Genomic DNA, 24,957 nt, shown 5'->3' with positions numbered 1-24,957 from the left:
AGTTAAATTCTTTTAATTTTACTCCTCTATTACATTAAATTTGACCATTTTGTTTTTTTTTTTATAATTTAGATAACCCTTTTAAAAAATTAAGACACTATTCCCTCTCTCCCATAAATATAGGTCTAATTCGACTTTCACATAGATTAAAAAAAATTAATTAAAATAGTTAAATTATATTTTTTATTTAGTCTTTTTCCAAAATATCCCTTTATATTATTAAACGATATATATCATTTGGTAATATGATCGTACATTAAATAGGGGTATATTAATATAATAGATAATAAACTATCTGTTAAAAAAATAGGACTATATTTTGAGACGGGCGAAAAAAGAGAGTGAGCATATATGAATCTGAAGGAGTATTAATCATTTTATTTCAACTTTACTTTTATCTAGATATATGCACTACTCTCAATTAAATGAGCATTACTTTAATTTCTTTTCTATAATTAAGATAATTCAATCGTTTTATTAATTTTGTGAAAAGTTAAAAACGGTTAAATTTAACTGAATTCATTGTGAGTGCCTCCTTATGAATCTGATGCGCCGCAAATAGGATTATACTGAACTCAACGGATAAGCAACACTTATACAATAAACTAAAGAAAATTAACTGAAGGGAGTGCGTAATAAATTGGTAAATATAAATAAAACCAGTATACCAATAAATTGGTTAAAATGTAAATAACTAGAAGCAGTTTCAACTTTCAAAGTTGAGCATTAAAATTATAGTAACGTGAGGTTGGCAAAACGTCTACGTCCTATACATATCCATGAATATATCTTAAATTTTACTATGTTCTGTATAGTTTCATGAAGTTGGTGTAGTGTTCAATGCTTTATTTGCAATGTATAACTTACTTCAAATTAAGATTTTGAATTAATTCCAATAGGATTTTTCAACTAAAATATTAATTTAGCTTATTCTTTATTTATTAATGTACTTGAGAGACGGAAGTCAATAACTTAATTCCCTTAACAAGTGAAACTAAATATTTTTAACCTAATCAAAGCACTTAAGACTGATGAATTTGGGCTCGTAAACCTTAAGACTGACTAACTATTAAAGCGTGGTTCTCCCAAGATCATAGCAAATTTATACGAGAATTCTAAAAGATCAAGACTTGATATATCTTCAATTAATAAAATAATAAACGAAAATTGCAATAGATTATGATGAACTCACTCTAGAATTTCTGGGTCGGCAGTCAAATTAATATTGGGTTAGAGACTTCAATTTTCACACCTTAATAATGGTAAGCGTGCTTTAAGTTTGCTTAACTTAAAGATTCATAATCATAATCATAACCATAACATCTGTATCGGATTAAGACCATTTTTTAACAATTATGTCTTTTCTTTCTATCAAAGAAACTACTTAAGCACTCTCTTCTCTCTTCTTTTACCAAACTATACTTCACATCTGCTAATTAATCACTTTGATTAAAGAAGATTATGCTATTATTAGCATTAATTCTTGTTTCTTTTACAACAAAAAGAATTAGATCTACCAAATATATTAATATCCAATTTCTAGAAATATAAACCATAAAAACATCCTAAATTTCTTGAAAAATAGAACTAAAACAGAATCAGATTCATAAAGGTTAAGCACATGCTTCCCGTCGTCGAAGCGGCATAGAGAGCAGAGCATCAAGATCAGGAGGTTGAAAATACCCGTTCTTCGGTGGGTCTCGCTTCTTTCCGATCCCAGATTTCTTCCTCGGTGGCGGTGGACAAACAGACGACACTGGAATCCGACATCTAGGCGTCGTGCACTCTTCCTTCATCATCTCAGATCTCTCATAATCCATCTCCATTTTTTGAAACTGAGGGCTTAAAACTTTCAGAGAAAAGCGGAAACTTTTTGAAATGATTTGAAAATTTTGAATGTCGTAAAGTGAGGGAAATGTTATCAAAATGGTGTTTTAGATCGTGCGGTGGTGGTGGTAGTGGTGGTTACAGCTGGATGTGAGTTGAGGTGGCACCGACGTGGCCGTTTAATACTGGGCTTAAATATCTATGTGTTTATTGTTTTTAAATAATAAATATGGCGGCGCCTATTGAGTCGGTGTTGCGTTGGCGCCAGAAAATTATTGGTTTTGAATCTCAATCGTGATTCGTGACCGCGCGTTTAAGTTGTTTTTGGGAATTCGGAATTGCTGTGCGTTTGGTTCAATGAACCTTTTACAATTATGGATTCGAATGGACGTTAGGCTCTGCCACCAATTGGCCCACTTTTTGCTAGACAATCATAAATTATGGCCCAAAACACATTGGTTAATCTTGGGCCCACCTATTATTATTACCATTTATTATTATTAAAAACTCATAATTCATAATGTGTTCATTAAAATTTAAAAGGCAAGTTAATTAACCAAACCAAGGAAAATCTTAATTTTTTAATATGATAAACTAGTAAATTACTAAATTTTCAACTTTTTGGTTTAGCAATATCACGGCGCATCACATTAAATTTATCTACACAATAGAAGAAACCATTTTACATATAAGGAAAAATTAGAAAATAAAGTTTAGGCGAACAAATATATTTATTTATATATTTATATATTAAATTTTCTCAAAAACAATATGTATTTTTTTAATTCACTTGCAAAGTGCTTATTTATATTAATTAAAGAGTAGAGTTTGATGAGAGAAGCAATCATGCGATGATTAAATATTTGAAGGAAAGCTCTGAATAAAGAGATTTTATGGCTGGGGAATAGCGGATGTGTGGATTTGGTTGTGATAATTAAAGCAAAACATGATCAAAGCAAAACAGAACTATTAAAAGATTTTGAGTTTATTGAGCAAAAGAGAGAGTGTTTCCACGTGTCTGCCCATTCCTGGGCACTACACTGTGTATAATTATAACAAAATTTTTAATTTAAGAGGTATAATAATTTCCACAAATTTGAAAATGCCGTAAAATTGAATACGTCGGCAATTTTATGTATTATGCTTAAAGAAAAAGAATAATATAATATGACCAAAGTGTTATAGTAAAATATTGGCTAAATATATAAATATGCCCATGCTCTGTCAAAAAAATTATTGTGGCACTTAAATCTATACTCACAGCCTCTGAACGCGTAAAGGATATAAAATAGTGTTGTTATGGTATTTAATTAATAAAATACATAGTAAACTAATTATAAGCTTTCTAAATTTTGATATTAACACTTTAGTCTTTTTTGTCAAAAACTGAAAAATCAAAGTATTAATAAAATTATAAATTAATTTTTTAAAAAAAAAGAAATCATAAATTAAGTATTTCATAATTAGTTTTGTTTCAAAAAACAAAAGTGCTTCATGTGTTAATTTGGCTGTAATTACGGGCCAATTTATATTTTATCAACCTAAAATTTTGTTTTATTTATTTATACTTAATTGACGGTTCAGGTAGGTTATTTTGATCGGAAAGACTAAATAGTTAGCATACTTATAATTACCTCATACTTAATGTTTGAAAATAAAGAAATTATAAATATAATTTAGAGATTAATATTTATTTTTCGTTAATTAAATAATTTGATTTTATTTGAACCAGATTGGGCCGACTCCTACCATCACTTTTGTATTGAGAGGTTGAGAAGCTGTTCAAAAGGGCGGAAGCCCAACGAGAAAAGGAGTATTGAACCTACATACTGTTCTGAAAAAGAACTTGGGCTAAATGAATATTTGTTACATGCAGCCCAACGAAAGGTTTGTCCAAGCTGCAAAAGAGGAACACTATGTAGATGGGGGTAGGCATGGCCGGTTCAATGAACCGCCGGTTTCGGTTCATTGAACCGCCGGTTCGAAATGTTTAAAATTTTGAACCGGAACCGGCCCTTGAACCTCCGGTTCCGGTCCGGTTCCGGTTCCGGCACGGTTCAGGCGAACCGACGGTTCAAATTACGGTTCCGGCATTACGCAATTTTTTAAAAAAATAATAAGATTTTGATTTCGAATTCATGAATAAATAATAATTTTAAAATGTTTAAATTTTATTAACTAAATAAATTATTATAAAATTTTAAAACAAAAACTTCTATCTTGAACAATTTTTGCAAAGTGCTTCTTGAACAATTTTTGCAAAGTGCTTCTTGAAAATATCGAACCGCATTGATTTCTCCATTATCTTGAACAATTTTTGCAAAGTGCTTCTTGAAAATATCTGATTTTGGTGGTTTACCTATTGAAATATTAGGAGATATTGCTTCTTGTGGTGAAAAATCAATCAATGGATCATTTGAATCAATTTCTTCCACGCTTTGAGCAACTAGCTTTCCCTTGGAGATTTGTGAATTGTGTGCCATAATTTTAAATGGAATTATGGAAAAAAAATGAATAAATGGAATATAAAATTAATGGAATTTAGAATTGGATGTATGAAAATAAAGCAATATTAAGAAGTGAAGAGGAGAGATAGAATATAATTGGTTGTGAAAAAAAAAATAATCAACTCATCATATTTATACATATTTTTCATTTATGTAGTTTCCCAAATTGTCCCTTATAACAGAAAAAAAACAATTATATTTTTGGATAATTTAGTAAATTATAATAAATAAATAAATAAATAATTAAATAAATTATAATAAAACAATTATATCCGTTTGAATTGTTAATTGTATAGTAAATTGTTAATTGTAAACAAAGTTCAACGGCTATTTTTGATTATGAGCTTTCAAAAAAAAAGTGAAATGATTACGCGTCCCCTTTTTTAAACCAAAATGATGATGTTTTTTTTTTTTTTGACTATTTTTGATTATTGCAATAAATAATTTTGTTTGTGAATTCGGTTCGAACCCGGACCGAAACCGCCGGTTAACCGCCGGTTTCGGGCCGGTTCAAGTTCATTTTTTAACATTCACATGAACCTTAACCGGCCCTTGAACCACCGGTTCCGGTTCAAAATTTTGAACCGCCGGTTTCGGTCCGGTTTCGGTTCGTCTACAGTACGGTTCGGTTCCGGTTCGGTTCCGGTTAGAACCGAACCGGTGGCCATGCCTAGATGGGGGTAAAAGAAAAAGGTTGTCCAATCCAATCAAGAGTAACCAAACCATATGTTTGGATTATTATCAATTAAAATTTTATAATTTAAATTACGTACATCTCCTTAATAATACATAAAAGATAAGCTATTTTGGATGAGATACAAGTTGATATTTGAAAAAAAAAATTTATATATAATAAGGCTTCATTCGGTTGCAATATTAAAAATTATTTTAAAAAATTAACAATTTTAATTTATGATATTATTAAAAATATTTAACTCCAAAGGATGAGATGTGATGACAGATATCCATTCACCTTCAAACAGAGGTCTCAAGTTCGAGCCCTGATATGAAATCTCTTTAAACACTCGGGAGGGAGCACTTTGCCCCCTTTGCGACTTGCCTGATGCGAATCCAGATTAATCGGATCAGTGAGTTTCAGATACCGGATAATTAAAATAAAATAATATTTTTTTGAAAAATTAGAATTATAAATTTTTATTTTTTTTAAATTTTTATTAAATATGAGAAAAAAAATAAAAAAATGATAAATTAGGGATAATTATTAGTGATCAGTGGCGAGGTCATATAACTGGTAATTAGTGGATTATTAAATGTATGTTTACAAATTAAACCTATGGTGATGATTTATAAAAAATTCAAACTAAATCAACAAAAAATAATCAAACCGAACTAAATTTATAAATACAATTTAAATCGGTTAAATTTGGTTTAAACAGTTTTCAATGGAATAAATATTTTATAAACATGTTCTTTTTAAATGAAAAAAAAATTAATTTGCACCCCTTATTTTTATCTTAACAATTTCAATTTTACACTATTTTTTTCATTTTAATTATTTAACAAGTCATTAATTAAGTAATTTATTAATTACAGTATAATTAATTACATTTGGTTTGGTTTGGACCCTAAATTCATAAACCTAACTGAAAACTTATTAGTTTTTTTTTTTTTTTTTTTTTTTTTTTTGAAAGAGAGGAAATATCATATATTATCTCAAGGAAAAATAATCCATCAAACAGTCAGGCACTGAGTCCCAAACATGAACACGAGTAAAACGATAGGACGCTCTAGCTAGACAATGAGCACCTATATTATCGTGTCTTCTAATCCAACGAACTTTGACTAGTGGAATGGAGGCTAATAACAAAATACAATCAGAAATAACAATACCCAACTCACTCATATCTCTAGTCTTAGAAAAAAGAGCATGAAAAATACTTTGAGAATCTATGAGGATAGTACCCGCACTCTGAATATGCCGAGTTATAAACTGTAAGGTGAAACGCAGAGCCAAACCTTCTGCCATAAGTGGAGAGGGTTGACCTTCATAGAAGCTGGAAAGAGCACGCAAAAAATGTCCTTCATTGTCTTCAAAAACAGCTCCTAGACCCGCCGATCGTATATTAGAAAAAATAGCTGCATCCACATGGCAAGTCCACTCTCCCAGATCGGTAATAGCAGGTGTTACGTGCAAAATTTGTACCTGGGGTATTTGCGGCTTCACCAAGGCATTCTTGAAGTCTTGAAAAAGAATAGAAGCAATAGCACTAACATTCAAGGGAGTCCAATTCATGTGTTGCCAAAGAAATTTATTCCGAGCATCCCACACACTCCATGCGACATAAGAGATAAAAGCTAACTTTTCGTTATTGTTTTGCTTCAAGACCTGCAAATAAAGAGATTTAAAAGAAAGGTTAGTAAAAGCTTCCTCCACCCTACACTCCCTCCAAACCTCCAACACCTTTGTGCACAATAATAATGCATGATTAATATCCTCCTCCAAATCACAATAAGGGCATGTAGTGTCCACATTCACACCCCGACTGCTCAATCTCCGTCGAGTAGGCAATAAGTTACGCAAGGTTCTCCAAATGAAATCTCTAACTTTTGGGGCAACATTCAACTTCCAGATACTCCCCCACCCCTCACCTTCAATGCTCTCACCACCCCTTCCCAACACCCTCAAGGCAAGATAATAACAAGATTTAACACTAAAATTACCCTTCTTATCGTAATGCCAAATCAGCTCATCCTCCAAATCTCTTACACTAAGGGGAATGTCAAGAATAGTGTGGATATCCCGCAGAGAAAAAAGATTAATAATCTTTGCCACATCCCATTGCCTCTCCCCCTCCACCAAAAGATCTTTCACCAGGAGATTATTATCAATAAAGAGACTATCATCCTCCACATAAAAAGCTCCATCAATGGGTAACCAAGGGTCCTTCACAACAGAAATACGCCTACCATTGCCTACCCTCCACCTAACTCCATGTTTCAAGACCATGTTATAAGACATTATACCCCTCCAAACAAAACTAGGGTGATGACCCGTTTTTGCATCAAGCAACCTCCCATCACGGAAATATTTAGATTTGAAGACTCTATAAAGGAGAGTATTAGGCGAAGTCAAAAGACGCCACCCCTGTTTCGCTAACATAGCCATATTGAAACAATGAAGATCCCTAAAACCCATGCCCCCATCCTTTTTACTCCCACACATTCTATTCCAAGCTAACCAATGGAGTTTCTTCTCACTGCCCTTCGAACCCCACCAAAAACTATTCATCATTTTTTCCAACTCATCACAAAGGCATAGAGGCAATTCAAAGACACTCATGCAATAAGCCGGCAATGCTTGAATCACGGACTTAATAAGAATCTCTCGCCCTGCTTTGGAAAGAAATCTGTTAGACCAGCTATTTATATGCTTCCACATTCTGTCTTTGAGAAAACCAAGAACTTGTCTTTTATTCCTGCCAATCAGAGAAGGTAGCCCCAGGTAAGAACCACCCTCAAAGGGGTTAAACACGCCCAGAATTTGGCTGATGTCGGCTTTCACAGTCATGCTAGTATTCGGACTGAACGTAATGCCAGACTTCTGAAAATTAATCGATTGACCAGAAGCTCTCTCATAAGTAGCCAAGATCCCTTTAACAGTAGTGGCTTCAGTATTGGATGCTTTGAAGAAGAAAAGTGAGTCATCTGCAAAAAATAAATGAGAGATTTTGGGACACCCTCGACCAGCTTTACCACCATGAATCTTACCACACCTTTCCGCTTCTGAGAAGAGAAGTGACAAGCCTTCTGCACATACCAAAAATAAGTAGGGCGATATAGGATCCCCTTGCCGTAAACCTCGTCCGGGTACAATAGATCCAACAGTATTCCCATTAACAATAACTGAATATTTTACAGAAGTCATACACATCTTCATCCAATTTACCCACATAGCACAGAACCCCATTTTCTCAAGCATGGCACAAACATACGCCCAACAAACTTTGTCATATGCTTTACTGATGTCAATTTTCAGTGCACAATTTCCACATCTACTTTTACTTGGCTTTTTAAGATGATGCATCATTTCAAAGGAGATTAAAATATTATCAGTGATGAGCCGGCCAGGTATAAAAGCAGACTGATAGCAAGAGATAATATTTGGTAACACAAATTTTAATCGGTTCGCTAGGATTTTAGACACAATCTTGTAGAGCACGTTACACAATGAAATAGGTCTAAAATCAGTTACCAATTCTGGTCTATCTTTCTTAGGGATCAAAACAATTAAGGTATCATTTAGAGAGTCCGGGAAAATACCTTGTTGTAGCCAATGGTTACAGGCAGTTACCACATCCCCACCAATTAAAGGCCAAAATTTCTGATAGAAAGCAGGGTTCAAACCATCCGGGCCGGGTGCTTTATCAGGACCCATTTGAAAAACTGCTGCTTTTGCTTCGTCAAGTGAGATGGGAGCTGTCAACATGCAGTTATCATCATCACTGATTGTACTGCGAACCAATCTCAAAAGGGGTTGAAAATTCGTGTCATTATGCGCAAAGAGATGAGTGAAATAGTCAACAAACAACTGCTGCTTCTCACCTTCCTTTTCAATCCACTGCCCCGCAGCGTTTTGTAGATTATTAATAGAATTCCTGCGTGTTCTTGCTTTGATTTTAGCATGAAAATATTTACTGTTTCTATCACCATGCTGCAGCCAGAATTGTTTACTGAGTTGTCTACGTCTAGCATCCTCCTGCGCTAGAATATTGCCCCACTCTCTAATTAAACCTGTGGTATCGGCAAAAGGATCAATCTCTCGAGCAAAATCTATAGCACGCTTCAAGCTGTTCTTTTTCTTCCAAAATCTCGAATTCCTGTCCATACCCCAACTGTGCAGTGCGGCTATACAAGATTTTTTACGGAGCATTATATCAGACCCCATGGAGGAGGACCAACTGTCTCGAACTATCCCAACCAGATCTTCATCATGAAGCCAAGCATTATCAAAACGAAACCTCCTCTCCTTCCTACAAGGTACCGCACCCTCAACCGTCGAAACTAACAATGGGTCATGGTCCGATGTTGGTGAAACCAATGTAGTCGTAGAAGCTTCCTGGAATAAACAGGACCAGCAATTATTAGCCATAGCCCGGTCAAGTTTCTCACGGGTGATAATTCGGCCAAATCTTTTTAATAACCAAGTAAATTTATAGCCTTTAGCAGGAATATCACATAAATCACTCTCCACTGCCGCCTCCTTAAAACCATTCAACAAGTATCTAGGATATTGGTTTCCACCAATCTTCTCTGAATCAGTCAATAGATTATTAAAATCCCCAACACACAACCAAGGACCAATATGTCTACGGGATAAAGTTCTAATCAAGTCCCAAGACTCCTGCCTTCTACATCTTTCTGGAAACCCATAAAAACCAGTTAGGCGCCAAGAAATACCAGAAGAAAGAACCATAGCATCAATAAAATTATTTGAGTAACAAGATATGGAAACATCAACTTCACTCTTCCAAAACAAACCACGACCACCACTTCTCCCAATACAATCCACAGAAAAGCAAGAATCAAAACGCAACAAAGAACAAAGGTCATCAAGCTTCATTTTATGAACTAAAGTTTCACAAAGGAACAAAATAACAGGGCGGTAAATTGCAACAAAATCACATAGAGCTTGTACTGTCCGAGGGTTGCCAAGTCCTCGACAGTTCCACGAGAGGAGCTTCATTTCTTCCGGCCATCCTGCTTCACAGGATCGACCGATGTATATTTCTCCGACTGATTGATGGTCGAAGTGGTACCAGATGCAGAATCATTTGGATTAGAAACTACAGCGGTGCTATGAGTTGTAGGAAAAAGTCGTTGTCGTTTTTTAGTCTCATCACTGATACATAAAGCCACATCTTCAACTCCGCCCTCTTCAAAAAAATTAGCTTCCATTTTATCGGAGTTATTGCCTTCGTCAAGATTTGAAGATGTACCATAAAAGGAGTTACGAAAATTTCTCACCACAGTGTTATCTCCTTCCAAAACGGGTGTTGAGTTACTAAGTGTCCAATTTGCTGAAATGTCAGCGACACCAAAGGATCGGATCCAGGAACTCTGTCGTCTCGCTCCACGCCGCACCGGAGCACGAATACTATCATCCCAGGCCAAAATCAGTTCCTCTCTTGGTTTAGATAACCGAAGATCACAGAATGACTCTGTATGACCAATGCGGCCACAGAGAAAGCAAATCGTGAAAACCTTCTCATATTGAAAACGAACATAAGAAACCTCTCCAGACAGAGCAATTAATTTCTTTTTACGTTTGAGAGGCTTCCTAATATCCAGTTTCACTTTGATGCGAAGGTATTCAAAAACAACCTCCATAGATGTCTTAAAATCATATTCCAGATAAGATCCGAGGAAATCACCCAATGCTCTAGCTGTTCCTTCACCCACAATTCCCTTCGGAACATCTCTAATTTGGACCCAAATGTCAGCAAACAATAAAGGGATCTCCAATGGGTTTTCACCACTTTGGATCTGTTGCCAAACGAGAAGATGTTTATTAAAGAACCAAGGACCACCGGAGATAGCCCTGTCCATATCAATCACATTGTAAAAACGGAAGATAAAACGTTTGGCTCCCACTTCCTGAATATCCATTCCGCCTAAAGGATGCCAGAGATCTGCTAGCGTGTGTTTCATAGCCTCAAAGTTGACTCTGCTATAAGTGAGAAACATACCAACCAAACAGAAATTATACGGGTCAACTGGAGGGTGATGAGTTGGAGTAGGAAGGGAAAGCCCAGTCTCCTCCTCCTCAGCGATAGAAAGGTGAGCAAAATTATCTTCCATGGCTGAAACGGGAACAAAGTCAGGCAAGAGGAAAGAGTGATGGTTTCGCTGGGTTGATGGAATAAACAAGATGTGGAAAAGATGGAAGATGGTGATGGTTTCATTGCGACAAAGAACAAGACGTGCACATAGTGGACAGTATCCAAGGCTTGTGAGTGGAAGACAAAGATTCAATGTTTCAAGGCGTGCACATGGCAGACAAGACGTGCACATGGCAGAGAGAAAAAAGAAGATTTCTCATATAAACACAAGTATAAAACTTATTAGTTTTTAAATTTTACAAATCAAACCAAACTATTTAAACCATAGTTGTGGATCAATTTTAACGGTTTATGAACACTCTAAATCATTATTTCTCATTCTTTAAGGGTTTATTCAACAATACTTCACAAATAATGAAGATTTTAGTTACCCGACCGATCCAACTTTGACCCATAAAAACCATTTTGCAGTCTCTCACAGAGGAGGAACAATCATCCAAAAAAACTAATATTCTCTTTATAACTCATAAATCAATCACTATTTTATTTACTAATCTTTAGATCTTAATCCATGAAATATAAACAATAATATTCATATCTAAATTTTGGTTAACTTAATCCAAGTTCAAAACACACTCTTTCAATCAAAGAGAGCAAAACATAAAATCTATTGAAGTATGCAGATCATCCCACATTGGATAATACACATTATTAAGTAAATTGAGACATAATAAGAAGAGTGAACTCGAAAAAAATGATTTAATCCATTTTATGTTAAAGGTAAACCAACTCATTATATAAGTCCAAATATTAAATGAAATATTAATTGAATTTAATTTGATTAATTGTTCATGGTATCAAAGGTTTGCAATTGACTCGAACTCATTGAACTTGAGGTTATTTTTATTAAAATTAAATAAATTTGATAAAATAAAATTGGATCCTTAAATTATGTTCAAATTAACTCTTAAATCTATTTATATTTGAGAAACAATTATAATATCTCTAATTTATGTTACAGTCTCACGATTGGATCTTTCCATCCAGAAAGTAAGCTCTTTATCGTTAATTATACACACTGTTTAAATGAAATATGCTAACTTTCTGGATGAAATTTTTTTTTTTATAAAATGACCTAGTATGAGATGAAAATATAAATTAAAGATGTCACAGAAATATAAAAAGAGTTAAGTGTTAATTTACACAGCATAATTTAACCACACAGTTATATTTTACCCAACTAAATTTGAATATTTCATAAAACAACTCCAAATACCGGTTGAATACTCTGACTCATTATTCATTTGCTTTCCCAAAGCTTGCCTTATTCGTTTTGGGGCAATCTCTTGAAGGTGGGTTTGTTAGTTTTAGTCGGAACTCGGAAGTCAAATCGAATGAAGAAGGGGACAGCTCGAACCGCCCCATTCTTCTCCAGTAATCACACGTGAAATCCAGACAAAAGCGGGACCCAATACAACCACACGTGTCAACCAAACAAAAATAGATGGTCCCATCTAATAAAGGGTTGACTTTTGGAGAAAACGTCCACGGGGTTTTGTTGCCTACAACAGAACCGACGGCCAGCAGTAGATAGCGAATGCGAACCTAAGCCCACTCTGACAGTCAACCACACAGCACAACACAAACGTTGTCTGTATGTGTTCGTTTTGCAAAGTCAAAGCCACAACCAGACATAACTTCCCTCACTTTGAAGCAACCACTCACTCTTTTGTACCTTATTTTTTTATGCATTAGGTTACTTTGCTAACTACAGTTGTTGCCTTCCTATTATTGACTTATTAGATTACTTAATTATTTTTTTTTTTTTAAGATTTTAATAAGCATTGTCACACCCTTTTTAAGTTATAGAATTAATTTTTTCTTTCAGGTTCGTTCATGTCCCAATTAAGTTTAGTATTTCTAAATTTAATACAATTTCTGTTTTAATGTTGGTTTATTTATTATGAACATTCCTTTTCTTTCCTTGTTCATGTCTTGAGAATGTGAAACTTATTGCTTATTCCTACACTGGATTAATTATTAATACGGTTGATTTTTAATATAGGCTTTAATTACTCCATAAATTTTAATTTTTAGTATGTTTTTGAATTATTTATAACCTTTATTTTGTAATCAAATAATAAGCTAATTCTAATTTTAGCATTCAATTCAATTTAAATTGGAATTTGCTATGTTGATTAAATGAAAAAAAATATTCCAACAAGAATTTGAGCCAAAATATGCTAAATGCATTGTTTTTAACTCTAAAATTTCATTTTATTTTTCTCTTATAAAGATTTGATTGAAAATAAGAAATCAACGAAGATTTTAGGAATACAAAATATGTTTAAATCTTTGTTGGATTCTTTCATATTTAAAGAATAAATATTTTTCATCAGAAAAATTTAATTTAAATTCAATAGTTGAGTTACCAAGGAGGTGTGGTATAATTGGTATTCCTAGCTCTCGTAGTAGATATAGTGAGTGAGAGGTCTCGAATTCTAGTTCTCTCTACTATAAAGTTATCACCAATTTAGTGAATATTATTTAAAGGAGAGGATTGTCCTCTGCTATACAGCCCACAATGTTATTCCCGTCTGTTAGGCCTCTCATATATAAAAAAAATTTCAATAATTGAGTTGCATACTAACATTGAAATTAGTTATAAAAAACAAGGATTATAGAATTTAAGAACATTTAGAACTTCAAATTTTTTATGTAATTAATCATGTATTATATGCATTTGCTTTTTTGATGATAAATTTAAGGCCATGTTTGGTAGATAGAATGGAATTAATAAGATTAAAATATTAAATTAAAATAAAAATGGAATTAGGAATAAAGAATGATATTCCTATTCCTATGTTTGGTATTCAACATGGATAAGAACTCTAATTCAATTCATATGTTTACTTGTAACAATGAGGGAAGAAACGGATGGAAAATCACTAACAACACCAAAAGACAAGAATAAAAAAGGTATATTTGATATTTTGCACCATGAGGACATACTTGTTGCTTTGAACAAAAAAATATATATATACTTCCTCTGTCTCATTTTATTTGCTTGTTATTTCTTTTTTGAATGTCTTAAAATATTTGCAAGGCTTCTAAAGTTATATATTTTAACAATTACTTTCTTCATAATAAAATTTATGATTTTTTATTAAATGAAAGATTTTTATTACCGACTTTGTTCCATAATACTTGTCACATTTGAAATTTCACATTTTTTTAAGAAAACCATTAAATTTATTTAAGTTATAATAAATTATGGGGTAAATTGACTATATTACCTTTAATTTAATGATAATTCTCTAAGAAAATCATTAAATTGAAGTAACAATTATTGATCATATACAAAGGATAAACATGAAAAAAAAGATTTATTAATCCTTGAAATCACAAATGTGATACGTATTTTGAAACAAATTATTCTCTCAAATGTGACAAGTATTATGGAACGGAGGTAGTAATATCTTAATGAGTTAGGGGTGAAAAAGGAAAAAATAATTTTTATTGACTAAATTCTTAATATACGTATTTTATCCAACCATGCAGACAAAATAAGACGGAAATAATATTAATTAGGGAATTCCTACTCCTTGTCTATGCCCTTTTTATTTTTTATTTTCTCCCTTTACTTAATTATAATAGTGAACCAATTGAACAAAGAATTGAAATTTCGTTCTTTTTATTTTTAATTATTGTTTTTAAAATAACTAATAAAGTTTTTTTAAATAACAAAAAATATTATTTTTTGAGAATTTTAAAATAAAATTTGAATAAGAATTTTTTTAAAAGGATACTTTGACACCTCTATTCAATTTGCTTTCAAAGTGAAGAAAATATATATACTAAAATCCAATTTAATTATATTTGTTATCAGATTTCTTATGCATCAAAAATTTTAAACAGAACAATAATACAAATGAATAACTTTCCTTCTATAAATAAATTAATAATAATAATATATCTTCTACCACTAATGTATATACAAATACAATGCCACAGAAAAATTCATATAGTAGAGAATAATACAAACAAAACTCTAATTTTTTTTTTAAAAAACAAAAAATGGTTGACCCATGCCTTTGTTGAAATCATGAAATGGGTAAGATATAGCCACCTATCTATCTATAATCTAAGAAGCTTTATTTGGTCCACTTCAATTCATCTATCCCATCAAAAACTATACAACAAGACAAACAAAACACTAAATGAAATCACACACACACATGCCTTGTGTAAAAATTATATATGATGACTCTTTAACCAATAGCCCTAAATTCCCTCAACAACTTACTTGCCCGAAACCATCTTCAGCTTTTGCCTGTGTAAGTATGTCCATGCTAGATGCTGTCAATTACCTTGCTATGCAACCTAGAAACCATGCCCCATATTATTAAATAAATAATTAATTAATTAATTAGGTGGTGACCCATGTGTACTAAAATGTTACCAGTTGAAGGTCACGGAATTCCCTATCAAAAGTCAAAATACAAAACAATAAAATATATTGATACGTTAATTTTGTGTATGTATTAGATAAGATAATAATTGCAATTAAATAAAATATTCTAAAATAGTCTTATTCATAGTCAATTCGAAAATTACATTTTATATCAACGAATGTTTGGATGAGTGGTTCGACACTTTTTTTCTCTGAGATGAGGTCGGGAGTTCCATCGTTATGGATGAAGCAAATACTCGTTCTTATACAGAACTAGTGCCATTAGGATTTAGTTCTCTAGCTCAGTGGACTCAGGATACCTGCGGTTCATACGAAAAAAAAATTACATTTGATTATTTGATTGGATATAATTTCTAAAAATTATTTTTTAGATAAATAAATATATATAATAAAAAAGAAAAAAAGTTTATTCTTTTTTTTTATAGTTGTAGGAAAAATTATGAGTTTATTTGGAGACGATACAACGTTTCTTTTATGTAATCTTTTTTTTATTACTTAACTAACTTATTTATTTATTTTAAATTTGCAATTTAGAACAATAGAGAAATAAAATACTTATATAAACTCATTAACCGACCAATATTGGGTCTTAGCATGATTTGCTTTATAATTTTCATTTATTTACTTAGCTTTATTTTTTCTATCAAATTTAATCAAAATATAGCATTTTTAGGGTTATTTTTGAAATTCAAATCGATAATTTTTTTAATATAATTTTTATTTCTTGGTATATGTTGAGTTTCTAAAAGAGTTTTATTCTTAATAAAAATTTGTTATTTTTTATTTTCTTTTTCTGTTATTAAATTGATTTGTAACCATTATCACTTTAATTTAGTAAAAGATTTATATCTCTCTTGCAATAAATAGATGGCCTCCTGATCAAGCATTTTTAATTTTCTTGATATTTTTTCTTTTATATCCTAAATATATTTGACTTGAAAGAAAATAGTGTTTATAAAATAAACTAGAACTATATATTTTTGTTTTGGATCATTTTTTAGGTTTCAAGAGTTTATATGTATGTTCATATATTCCTTTCTCTAATGCACCGGGTAAATAATACTACTACCATTATAGCCAAAATGATTACCATTATTAATTCAAATCATCTTCTCATTTCTTTTCTTTTACCTACCAATAAAAAAATTTATTATTATTTTTTATTATAGCTGTATATATATATTGATTTGGGATTAAGGGCAAGGGTTAGGGATTGAGTGATATTAGATTTTTTTTTTGAGCACCTATCCGGGTTTTAAGAATCTATATTTATAAATTAGGGACTGAAGGATTAGATATAGGGATTTGATTGAACTTTATTTTGAGACTACTTCATTATATAAAAATAGAATTAATTACATAAGAAATAACATTGCCAGTAGCTTTGACGACAAAATCTAATGCAAATTAACAAATTATATTTATTTTAATATAAATGTTATATTTTAATATTATATAGATAAACAATTAAAAGAATATAAAAAATGAAAATATAACGAGCATGTCAACCTGCAAGTCATGTCTGACCAGTAATAATAAAAGTGAAAGTAGAAAAATACACATGAGAAAATTCTTATCTCTAAATAAAAATAATATATAAATGGATTTTGATCTTAAGGTTAAGAAGGCACGTATACATCACAATTCAAAACTTGCTCCTCATCGACTCCACTCTCTCATATACTTTATAAAACCTTTCTCTCTTACTGACTACTTCTTATCAATTTCTTTTGGCTTATGTTGTGCCACATTCTGTAGCAGTCGTTGATATTCTTCTTCTTCTTCTTCTTCTTCTTCTTCTTCTTCTTTTCTAAATGCACAAACAGATAAATTGAGTTGTACAATAATAATAATGGAGGAGGAAGTAAAAGCCGCCATGACTAACTGGCTGGAAGGAGCAGAAGATGAGCTCGTAACAGAGCTTCTCGATAATGAATCTCCTTTCTTTCTATTACCAAATGACACAGTCGAATCCAAACCAAACCCTTCAGACGATGAAACTACAATTGCTCGACTCATTTCTACGGTATATTCTGGGCCAACAATTCATGATATAGAAAATGCTTTATCGATCACAGCAAACCACAGACTGCAATCGCAGCAAGTTGTTTCCCAAGCCAGGTTTTATTTTACTTTCTTTTAGTTTATTTTTAACCGTATTACTAAATTTTTAAAAAACAATATTCAATTTAATTAATTGTTGCAGAGTTTCCATGTTCGAGAGAGGTTTCAGCAAAATTGAGAATAATAAGTATACTCTGAAACTCAAGACTTGTGGCAATGGAATGGCTGATGATGGTTATAAATGGAGAAAGTATGGGCAAAAATCTATTAAGAACAGCCAAAATCCTAGGTAATAACTAGCAATTCTCTTCTTTATTTTCAATTTTCTTTTACTTTATCATATGCTAATCAATCCATTTCAAATTGGCTAATTTTAATCTTATTAAATAGCTTAGCTCAATACTTTGTTTTCATAGCTAAATATATATTTTTATTCAATCACCATATTTTCATTTTTTTTCCTAAAAGAAGAGGAGAGTGGTTGTTAATCATTCTTTGAATGTTCATCTATAAATTCTTTAATGAAGTCACACTGTCTCTTACCACCTGAGCTAGGCTGAGGTGACCTAACCTAATTGTCCTCTATGCATTTTTCCACAATATTGCATTAGGTTTTGTAACCTATCTAGTAAAAAGGCAGTGACCTTCTAACAAGAAAATCGTCTAAATTTACCATTATTACCATTTTCCTTGCCAATTTGGGTTTGACATGAAAATACGTTAGAATGAGGCAGCTAGATTTAATTAATTTAATGTGTGAAATGTCACAAATCAAAGGCAGAAAGGAATCTTTTTAGTAGCCCGAATAGTCTTTTTCATCCATCTTGGATTATGGTAAACTTGTGATAGCGTTCACCTCATATGTTTTATGGCTATCTTCCTTTGTAGTAAGCATTACGTTTTCATTTATACTTAATATCTATTCATTTGGATGCATATGTGTATCCACAATCATATCATCAAGCATGTGCATTCTTTATTTCAAGTTTTACCATGAAAATTTCATTTCATTTCAACCAAGCTTGGTTGAGTGAAATTAAATAATAAATATAATTTTGAAAATATAATATGTATATGAATAGTTCTTAAAAAGAAAAGAAAAAAATAAACCAATCAAATCTATTTTAACTTGGATTGAACTCTCTAGACTCGATCCATGACCATATTCTTAGAAAAAACAATGAAAAATAATTTTTGAAACAAAGATATTTCTAACCACTCTAATCCATACTTTTATTCGTCTGGTTTATGGGTGAGGTCATAGACTCGGTCTTGACCGTTCTAATCCATATTCAACTAAATGAGTTCCTAAGTCCAACTAGCTACTCATTTGATTTTTATAGTAAAAATCCTCAATATGTTACTCCTAATAGTAGCCTTATCTTTCTTTTTAAATACAGCACCTCCTTATTTTATAAGTAAAAAATTTCCTTACTTTAAATTTGCAAACATAGGTGTCGGTTGAGAAGAAAACGAAGAATGTATATTCAACTTTGTATTTAAGGCATTCTGTCTTGCGTCTACTCAGATTTGTCCTAATCTGCTCAACTTCTCCCATATCTTTTATTATAATGGAAGAGATCATGGCAACTTTAAATATTCATATACAGAAATATACACCTTAATTATTAGACCTTAGTCAACTTACAACTTTATTTAACTTAATAGTAGCAAACCTTAATACTTCAATTACTCCCAAGTGGTTCGATTAATTACATTTAGATCATGAAAGATTGTAAACATTGAGTTCAAACTCTATTTTCATTTGATTCTAATGATTAAAAGAAAGGTTTTTTGACAAATTTTCTTTTATGGTAACAGGAGCTACTACAGGTGCACAAACCCAAGATGCAGTGCAAAAAAGCAAGTAGAAAGATCAAGCGAGGATCAAGACACACTCATTATAACCTATGAAGGACTCCATTTACACTTTGCATATCCATATTTCTTAGTAGACCAACCTGATATTATAAACCCACCATTGAAGAAGCCCAAGAAGCCCATTACAGAAGCTGAAACCCAACAAGCACCAGAAGAGGCCCAAGAATTGGGCCCATCAAATTCACATGCAAGTGCAACCACTGCCTCATTTGAAGATTGCATGCAAGAATCAATCATGGAAGCAGAAGGGCCTCAAGGACTACTTGAAGATGTTGTGCCTTTCATGATCAGGAATCCATCAAACAACAATAATGTGTCTTCAAATTCTTCTTCTTGTTCTCCTCCTACTTCACCCAATTCTTCCTTGTCTTGGTCCTCCAATCATTCCCATTCATGTTTTGATATTGGCTTAAACATTAGAATTAGGTGAAGTAATGTACATTCCTTAAGTGGGTCAAAACCCAATAGTCTCTCTTCCTTCCTTGACTTATTCTGTTATTTGTGGCCTAGACAATGTTGTGAAATAATGTAAAATTATAATATCAATTAATACTTCCTCCCACAAAGATATGTTTATTTTTTCTTCCTGCAATAAGCTAATGGCAGAAAGGAGAGGATGTAGTGAATGAGATTAAATAACCAACTAACAGATAATCTCAAATCTCAAAAGGCTAAGATAATATGATTTAAAAATTGCATGTTACTAGGACTAGCAATTTACAAACATAAACAAAAGTCATTAGTTCACCAACCATTTCTAGCATCCCCTTCAAAGACAACACCACCATAGCCATGACCTTTTGCCAAGCCTCTCTGAAAGCCAAAGCTCCCAAATTTGAAGATCAGTTTGAATCAACGGAAACTATCAAACATCACTTGGGAAACAAAATAATCATGGCATGAGGTGAAGCTCTCTGGAAGCTTAACAATTTTTGAGAAACTTCAAGCACAAAATCTAATGTATGTGTAACATGCGGATGTTCAGCATCATATATGATGAGCTTCTCCAATACTCCTGCATTCTTAAGCAAAAACTCCACAAAATTTAGTACAAGTTCATACCCATCAACGCTTGCATTAAGGCCAATGATCTCAACAGTCTTCAGATGCGATGACAAACAAGTGAAAACTGTCTTCTGTAACATCAAATAGCACTCTGCTACTTCATAGGAGTCCAGGTCATCATAATCACATAAATACTGCAGATAAATAGCATCTGAGAGATAATCAATACAAAGTTATTTATCAAGTAGTAAATTTTTAGGTCCGGGGTTCTCCAAACAGTTAATGAAAATTGACTTCAAAGAAGGTAGCTTAAATTTATATGACTATTAATACCATGGAATTCATTTCAAATTTCACGTTTAGATATTAGGTATGAATGGAAATGTTCATTTCAAACCCCACCTCCTCCCCCAACAATAATAAGAAAAAAAAAAAAAAGTTGATTCTTTTTCATGGAAAACAATATGACTAAACTGAATTCTACATTTCAAAGCAGCAAGCAAGAATTTAAAACTTTGTTCAGGTAAATGTACCTGCTCACATCTGCCATCGCAGAACTTTGTGACTAATTTCTCTAGCTCAGGTGAAATTCGAAGTAACCTTACAATCCCATGGAGGTCCAAGTCAAATTTGGAAGCATCTATTGTTAAGCATTTGGTCTTTAACAATGAAATGGTTGATCTTCCACTTCCAAACATGATATATCACAGCCTAACTCTAAGACCTAATATACAAAATCCTCCACTTCCGAAAATGATATAGCCTTCAGATATAAAAATGCAAGATGCAATAAAGCAGTCAAAACAGAGTGAGAGAAAAAGTTCAACTTCGAATAATGAGAAAACCAAATAAAAATTATAGCTCTAAGAAACGCACGCGAGGGGAAAGAAATTGCCTGCAGAGACCAAGTCCCCATTTTTAGCTCCTTAACATGCATAACCTGGTTAAAAAGATGCTCGACATCATTGTGCTCGTCATCTATATCAAAATCAAGAGTAGGGCAGACTAAAAATGGCAAATCGACTAACATATTATTTTCGAAAAAGTAGCATTCGGCCAAAATTTCAAAATTCTAGACACAAGGACCTGAAATTTTAAGCACATATTGCTCTCTGTCTTTAGGATCAAAAGGATTTAAAGCCAACCTTTTCAAACGTTTTGAATCAATATGCAGATGATCAAACCCATCGTTAAAGAAGATGCCCAGTTCTAACGATTCAAGCAAAGGACTGCCAGATAAAATATTTCCAACCACTTCATTTGTTAACTTAGCACATTCTATACGCAAAGCCCTGGAAATGGATTCTCCTCATTCTATTACAAATGTTTTAGTTTTTTATGTTCCTCGTTCGTCAAGTTTTTTCACTTAGTATTGAGAAACTAGGGTGGACGTATGAGGTGGACTTATTGGTCCGTGTTATAGCGAGTCTTATTGCTAAATTTTTTCCAGTAATTTATTAATAAAATTTTAAGATTCAAAAAATTTAATGGGAAATGGTTAGAAAGATATTAAAGTGTAGATTTATAAAATTATAATTTTTATATAAATAAAAAATCTCGTTACATTAAAAATAATGAATAAATTGAAAAATTACATTATTTAATGTAAATAGATTTCATTTTTTATTATTTTTTCATTTTTTTTCCTTCCCAAACAAAGCATTAATTTTGAAAGGCTTAATTATAAATTTAGTGTCTCAACTTTAGTGTGTGTTTACTCATAGAAAATAATTTTCTGTTTTCTAAGAAAATGAAAACTAGAAAACAGAAAATGAAAAATGCGTTTACTTGGTAATAATAAAAAATAATATTTTGATTTAACTTCATAAACATTATTCATAATTTTTATAATTAAAAGAAATAAAATGTTATAAAATAAATTTAAAAATTTTTTATTTAAAAGTTTTTGAATTTTTATTATTGATTATTTATAATAATAACATCATTTTTTGTCTTTTTGTAAAATTTTTTAAAAATAAACACATACTGTATTTGTAATAATAAAATTATTTATTTATTAAATCATAATATAAATTTTCGCAGAAGATATGGTCCTTTGATTCTTTACTGAAGTTTGTTGGTTGTGATGTGAGTAAGTGGCTGTTACTAGCTCCTTCTTTGGAGTCTTCTGTTTTCTCTACTCATTCTCCGGTTCAAGTGTTGACTCTGACCCTACGGTGGATTTGGAAATGGCGGAATGACTTCATTTTCAATAATACCTTAGCTCCTATTTCTACTCGTTTCTCTCTTTTGACATCTTAGATTAGTGCTAATGCTGAGGTTTGGATGCGGCATGGCACTCCTGCAACGGGTGCTAGGACTATCCAGATGATCGCTCGGGAGCCTCCATCTTATGGATGGTTTAAGCTCAACACTGAAGGGGCTTCTAAAGGGAATCTAGGCAGAGGTGGTGCAGGTGGGGCCCTTCACGATCATTTAGGCATTTGGTGTGGTGGTTTTCAAGTTCGTCTTGGAATATGTACTTCAATGGAAGCGGAATTGAGGACTGCGTTTCATGGTCTATGTCTTGCCCAGGGCAAAGGTTTTCGACAAGTTCTGGTGGAAATGGACTCAAAAAGTTCTTTGGAACTGATTTCAGCTTACTCTTCTAAGAATTTGAGACTACACAATTTATTATCCCAGATTCAAGAGCTGTTGCGGTGATCATGGACTGTCCGTTTCCAGCACTGTTTTCGGAAGGCCAATGAAGTTGCTGATAGTCTTGCTAATGCTGGGGTTTTTTGTGAGAAGGGTTGTCATGTTTTCGTTCATCCCCCTCCGGTATTTCTACTTTTTTAGCACGGGATTGCCAGCATGTGGGTTGGCCTAGGCTCCTCAAATGTGGTTAGGTCCTCCTTTGTTCTTTTTCGGGGCTTTCTTTCCCTCCTTCTTATCCAACAATAAAAAAGGTTTTATGTTATTTAAAAATTTTTATTTTTTCAATGAAAATATTTTATAGAAAAAAATTATTTATAGATTTTATAATTTTAATTATGAAAATGCCATTTTTAAAAAATAGAAAACAGTTATAAAACGTGTCTTTTGTTATAAAAGAAAACTCGAAAAAATAATTTAAAGCTGTTTTTCAAATCTTAGTTAAATTTTAAAAAACTATAAAACTGTTTTTTAGTTTTCCAAATAGAAAACTAACTGATTTAAACACAAAACTCTGTTTTCTAATTTTTTTAAACAATTTTTCAAAAAAACTACTCTAGTTTTCTACAAGTGAACACACCCTTAAATTTTTTTTCTATTTTGATGTCTCAATAGAAAAGTTTTACAATCAAATACGTGAACTCTAAAATTACTTTTAATCAAGTGCCTCCATCCTAGGTAGCATGCCGAAATACAAATAGGTCGGGAAAGTCCTATTAAAGATTTAAAATGAAGCTAAATAGGATGACACATATATTACCACGTTGGATTGACGTGTAAAAGACATTATTAGAATTTATAAAATGGCATTATTATCCTTACTATTGCTTTCACGCAACGCAACAGTCCCAAAAGAAGGTGAACACTAAACATAGAGGAGGGAGACAAAATGACGGTAGTAGTTGTAGTAAGTTAAGACTTCAATAGCTAAACAGTTTGTGTTTTCATTATCATCAACAATAATACCATCATATTCGTCGTGGCAGAGCAAAATCTCATTGTCGGTTGCTCTTCCACTTGTCAATTCTCAATCTCGTTCCTTCTCCTCCCAAACTCGCCGGTAACCTAGCTTTTAGATTCAAGTCTAATTCCACTGGAATAATCTATCTACTCTATAAGTTTTTTTTTTCTTGTTTATCAAATTGAATTAGATCCACTAAAAATGAAACACTAGTTATTCTTTAATATTTTTTTAATTTATTGAATTTATTTTTACAGAAAAATTGGAAAAAGGTTATCTTCTTTTTAGATAATTTTGAAACCAGGTGCCAATCTTTTGAATTTATAGAATTTATGTTCTTTTTAGGTAATCCTAAACTAGAATTTTTTTGTTTATTTTTTTTGGTACAATACTGTGTCTCCCTCCCTCTCCATTCAGTATATTGCCTATGTTGTTTGGAAAAAACCCAGTTGAATTTAAGAATTTGTGATACAGAAGCTCAACTTCTTGAGGATTAGAGTTTGGTTACTTGAATGCTTGATGATACAATTAAAGATTAATGAATAACTGGATTACAAGAATAGCAGGTATCCTGAACTTGACATAATCAAGCTTATTCATAAAAAGTTGAACCGAAGCTTTATTGTCTTTCTCTAGTGCCATGCAAGCATAATCAACATCATTTTGAATAAACCATTCTTCTAGTTTTAAAGGGCACAACACCATCTCATAAATCCTAGTAATGGTTTTTACATGTCAATCCAATATGATAGTATATGTGCCGTCCTAGTTAGCTTCATTTTA

At 32.1% G+C, this 24,957-nt stretch overlaps 3 protein-coding genes across 3 annotated transcripts; 1 reads left to right on the top strand and 2 right to left on the bottom strand.

The window, feature by feature from the left end:
* Positions 1 to 1,444: 1,444 nt before the first annotated feature.
* LOC105636313 (cyclin-dependent kinase inhibitor) lies at positions 1,445 to 2,299 on the bottom strand. The gene has a single exon (XM_012219571.4). It carries the CDS (start codon positions 1,824 to 1,826, stop codon positions 1,614 to 1,616), a length of 213 nt encoding a protein of 70 aa, XP_012074961.1. The 5' UTR covers positions 1,827 to 2,299; the 3' UTR covers positions 1,445 to 1,613.
* A 14,948-nt stretch (positions 2,300 to 17,247) lies between these two features.
* Positions 17,248 to 20,119, top strand: WRKY49 (WRKY DNA-binding protein 49). Its single transcript, XM_012219570.4, has 3 exons — positions 17,248 to 17,729; positions 17,815 to 17,961; positions 19,494 to 20,119. The coding sequence occupies exons 1-3, from the start codon at positions 17,461 to 17,463 to the stop codon at positions 19,981 to 19,983; spliced, it is 906 nt and encodes a 301-aa protein (XP_012074960.1). The 5' UTR covers positions 17,248 to 17,460; the 3' UTR covers positions 19,984 to 20,119.
* A 48-nt stretch (positions 20,120 to 20,167) lies between these two features.
* LOC105636377 (uncharacterized) lies at positions 20,168 to 21,588 on the bottom strand. The gene is made up of 3 exons (XM_089717330.1): positions 21,292 to 21,588; positions 21,092 to 21,217; positions 20,168 to 20,752 (listed from the first exon to the last, which is right to left on the bottom strand). Exons 1-3 carry the CDS (start codon positions 21,586 to 21,588, stop codon positions 20,426 to 20,428), a joined length of 750 nt encoding a protein of 249 aa, XP_089573456.1. The 3' UTR covers positions 20,168 to 20,425.
* Positions 21,589 to 24,957: the final 3,369 nt, after the last annotated feature.

This window comes from Jatropha curcas, chromosome 2, assembly GCF_041381405.1.
Source record: "Jatropha curcas cultivar XTBG-Jc1 chromosome 2, XTBG_Jcur_1.0, whole genome shotgun sequence".
Lineage (NCBI taxonomy): Eukaryota > Viridiplantae > Streptophyta > Magnoliopsida > Malpighiales > Euphorbiaceae > Jatropha > Jatropha curcas.
This window is presented reverse-complemented; position numbering and strand designations above follow the sequence as displayed.

Excerpts from the sequence above, each read along its gene's own strand:
- WRKY49 (XM_012219570.4), top strand. The coding sequence starts at position 17,461 with ATGGAGGAGGAAGTAAAAGCCGCCATGACTAACTGGCTGGAAGGAGCA. Across the intron at positions 17,730-17,814 it reads CAAGTTGTTTCCCAAGCCAG|AGTTTCCATGTTCGAGAGAG; the intron begins GTTTTATTTTAC and ends TAATTGTTGCAG. Across the intron at positions 17,962-19,493 it reads AAGAACAGCCAAAATCCTAG|GAGCTACTACAGGTGCACAA; the intron begins GTAATAACTAGC and ends TTATGGTAACAG.
- LOC105636377 (XM_089717330.1), bottom strand. The coding sequence starts at position 21,588 with ATGTTAGTCGATTTGCCATTTTTAGTCTGCCCTACTCTTGATTTTGAT. Across the intron at positions 21,218-21,291 it reads TTTCGGAAGTGGAGGATTTT|ACCAAATGCTTAACAATAGA; the intron begins GTATATTAGGTC and ends TCATTGTTAAAG. Across the intron at positions 20,753-21,091 it reads GCGATGGCAGATGTGAGCAG|TATTTATGTGATTATGATGA; the intron begins GTACATTTACCT and ends ATTTATCTGCAG.
- LOC105636313 (XM_012219571.4), bottom strand. The coding sequence starts at position 1,826 with ATGGAGATGGATTATGAGAGATCTGAGATGATGAAGGAAGAGTGCACG.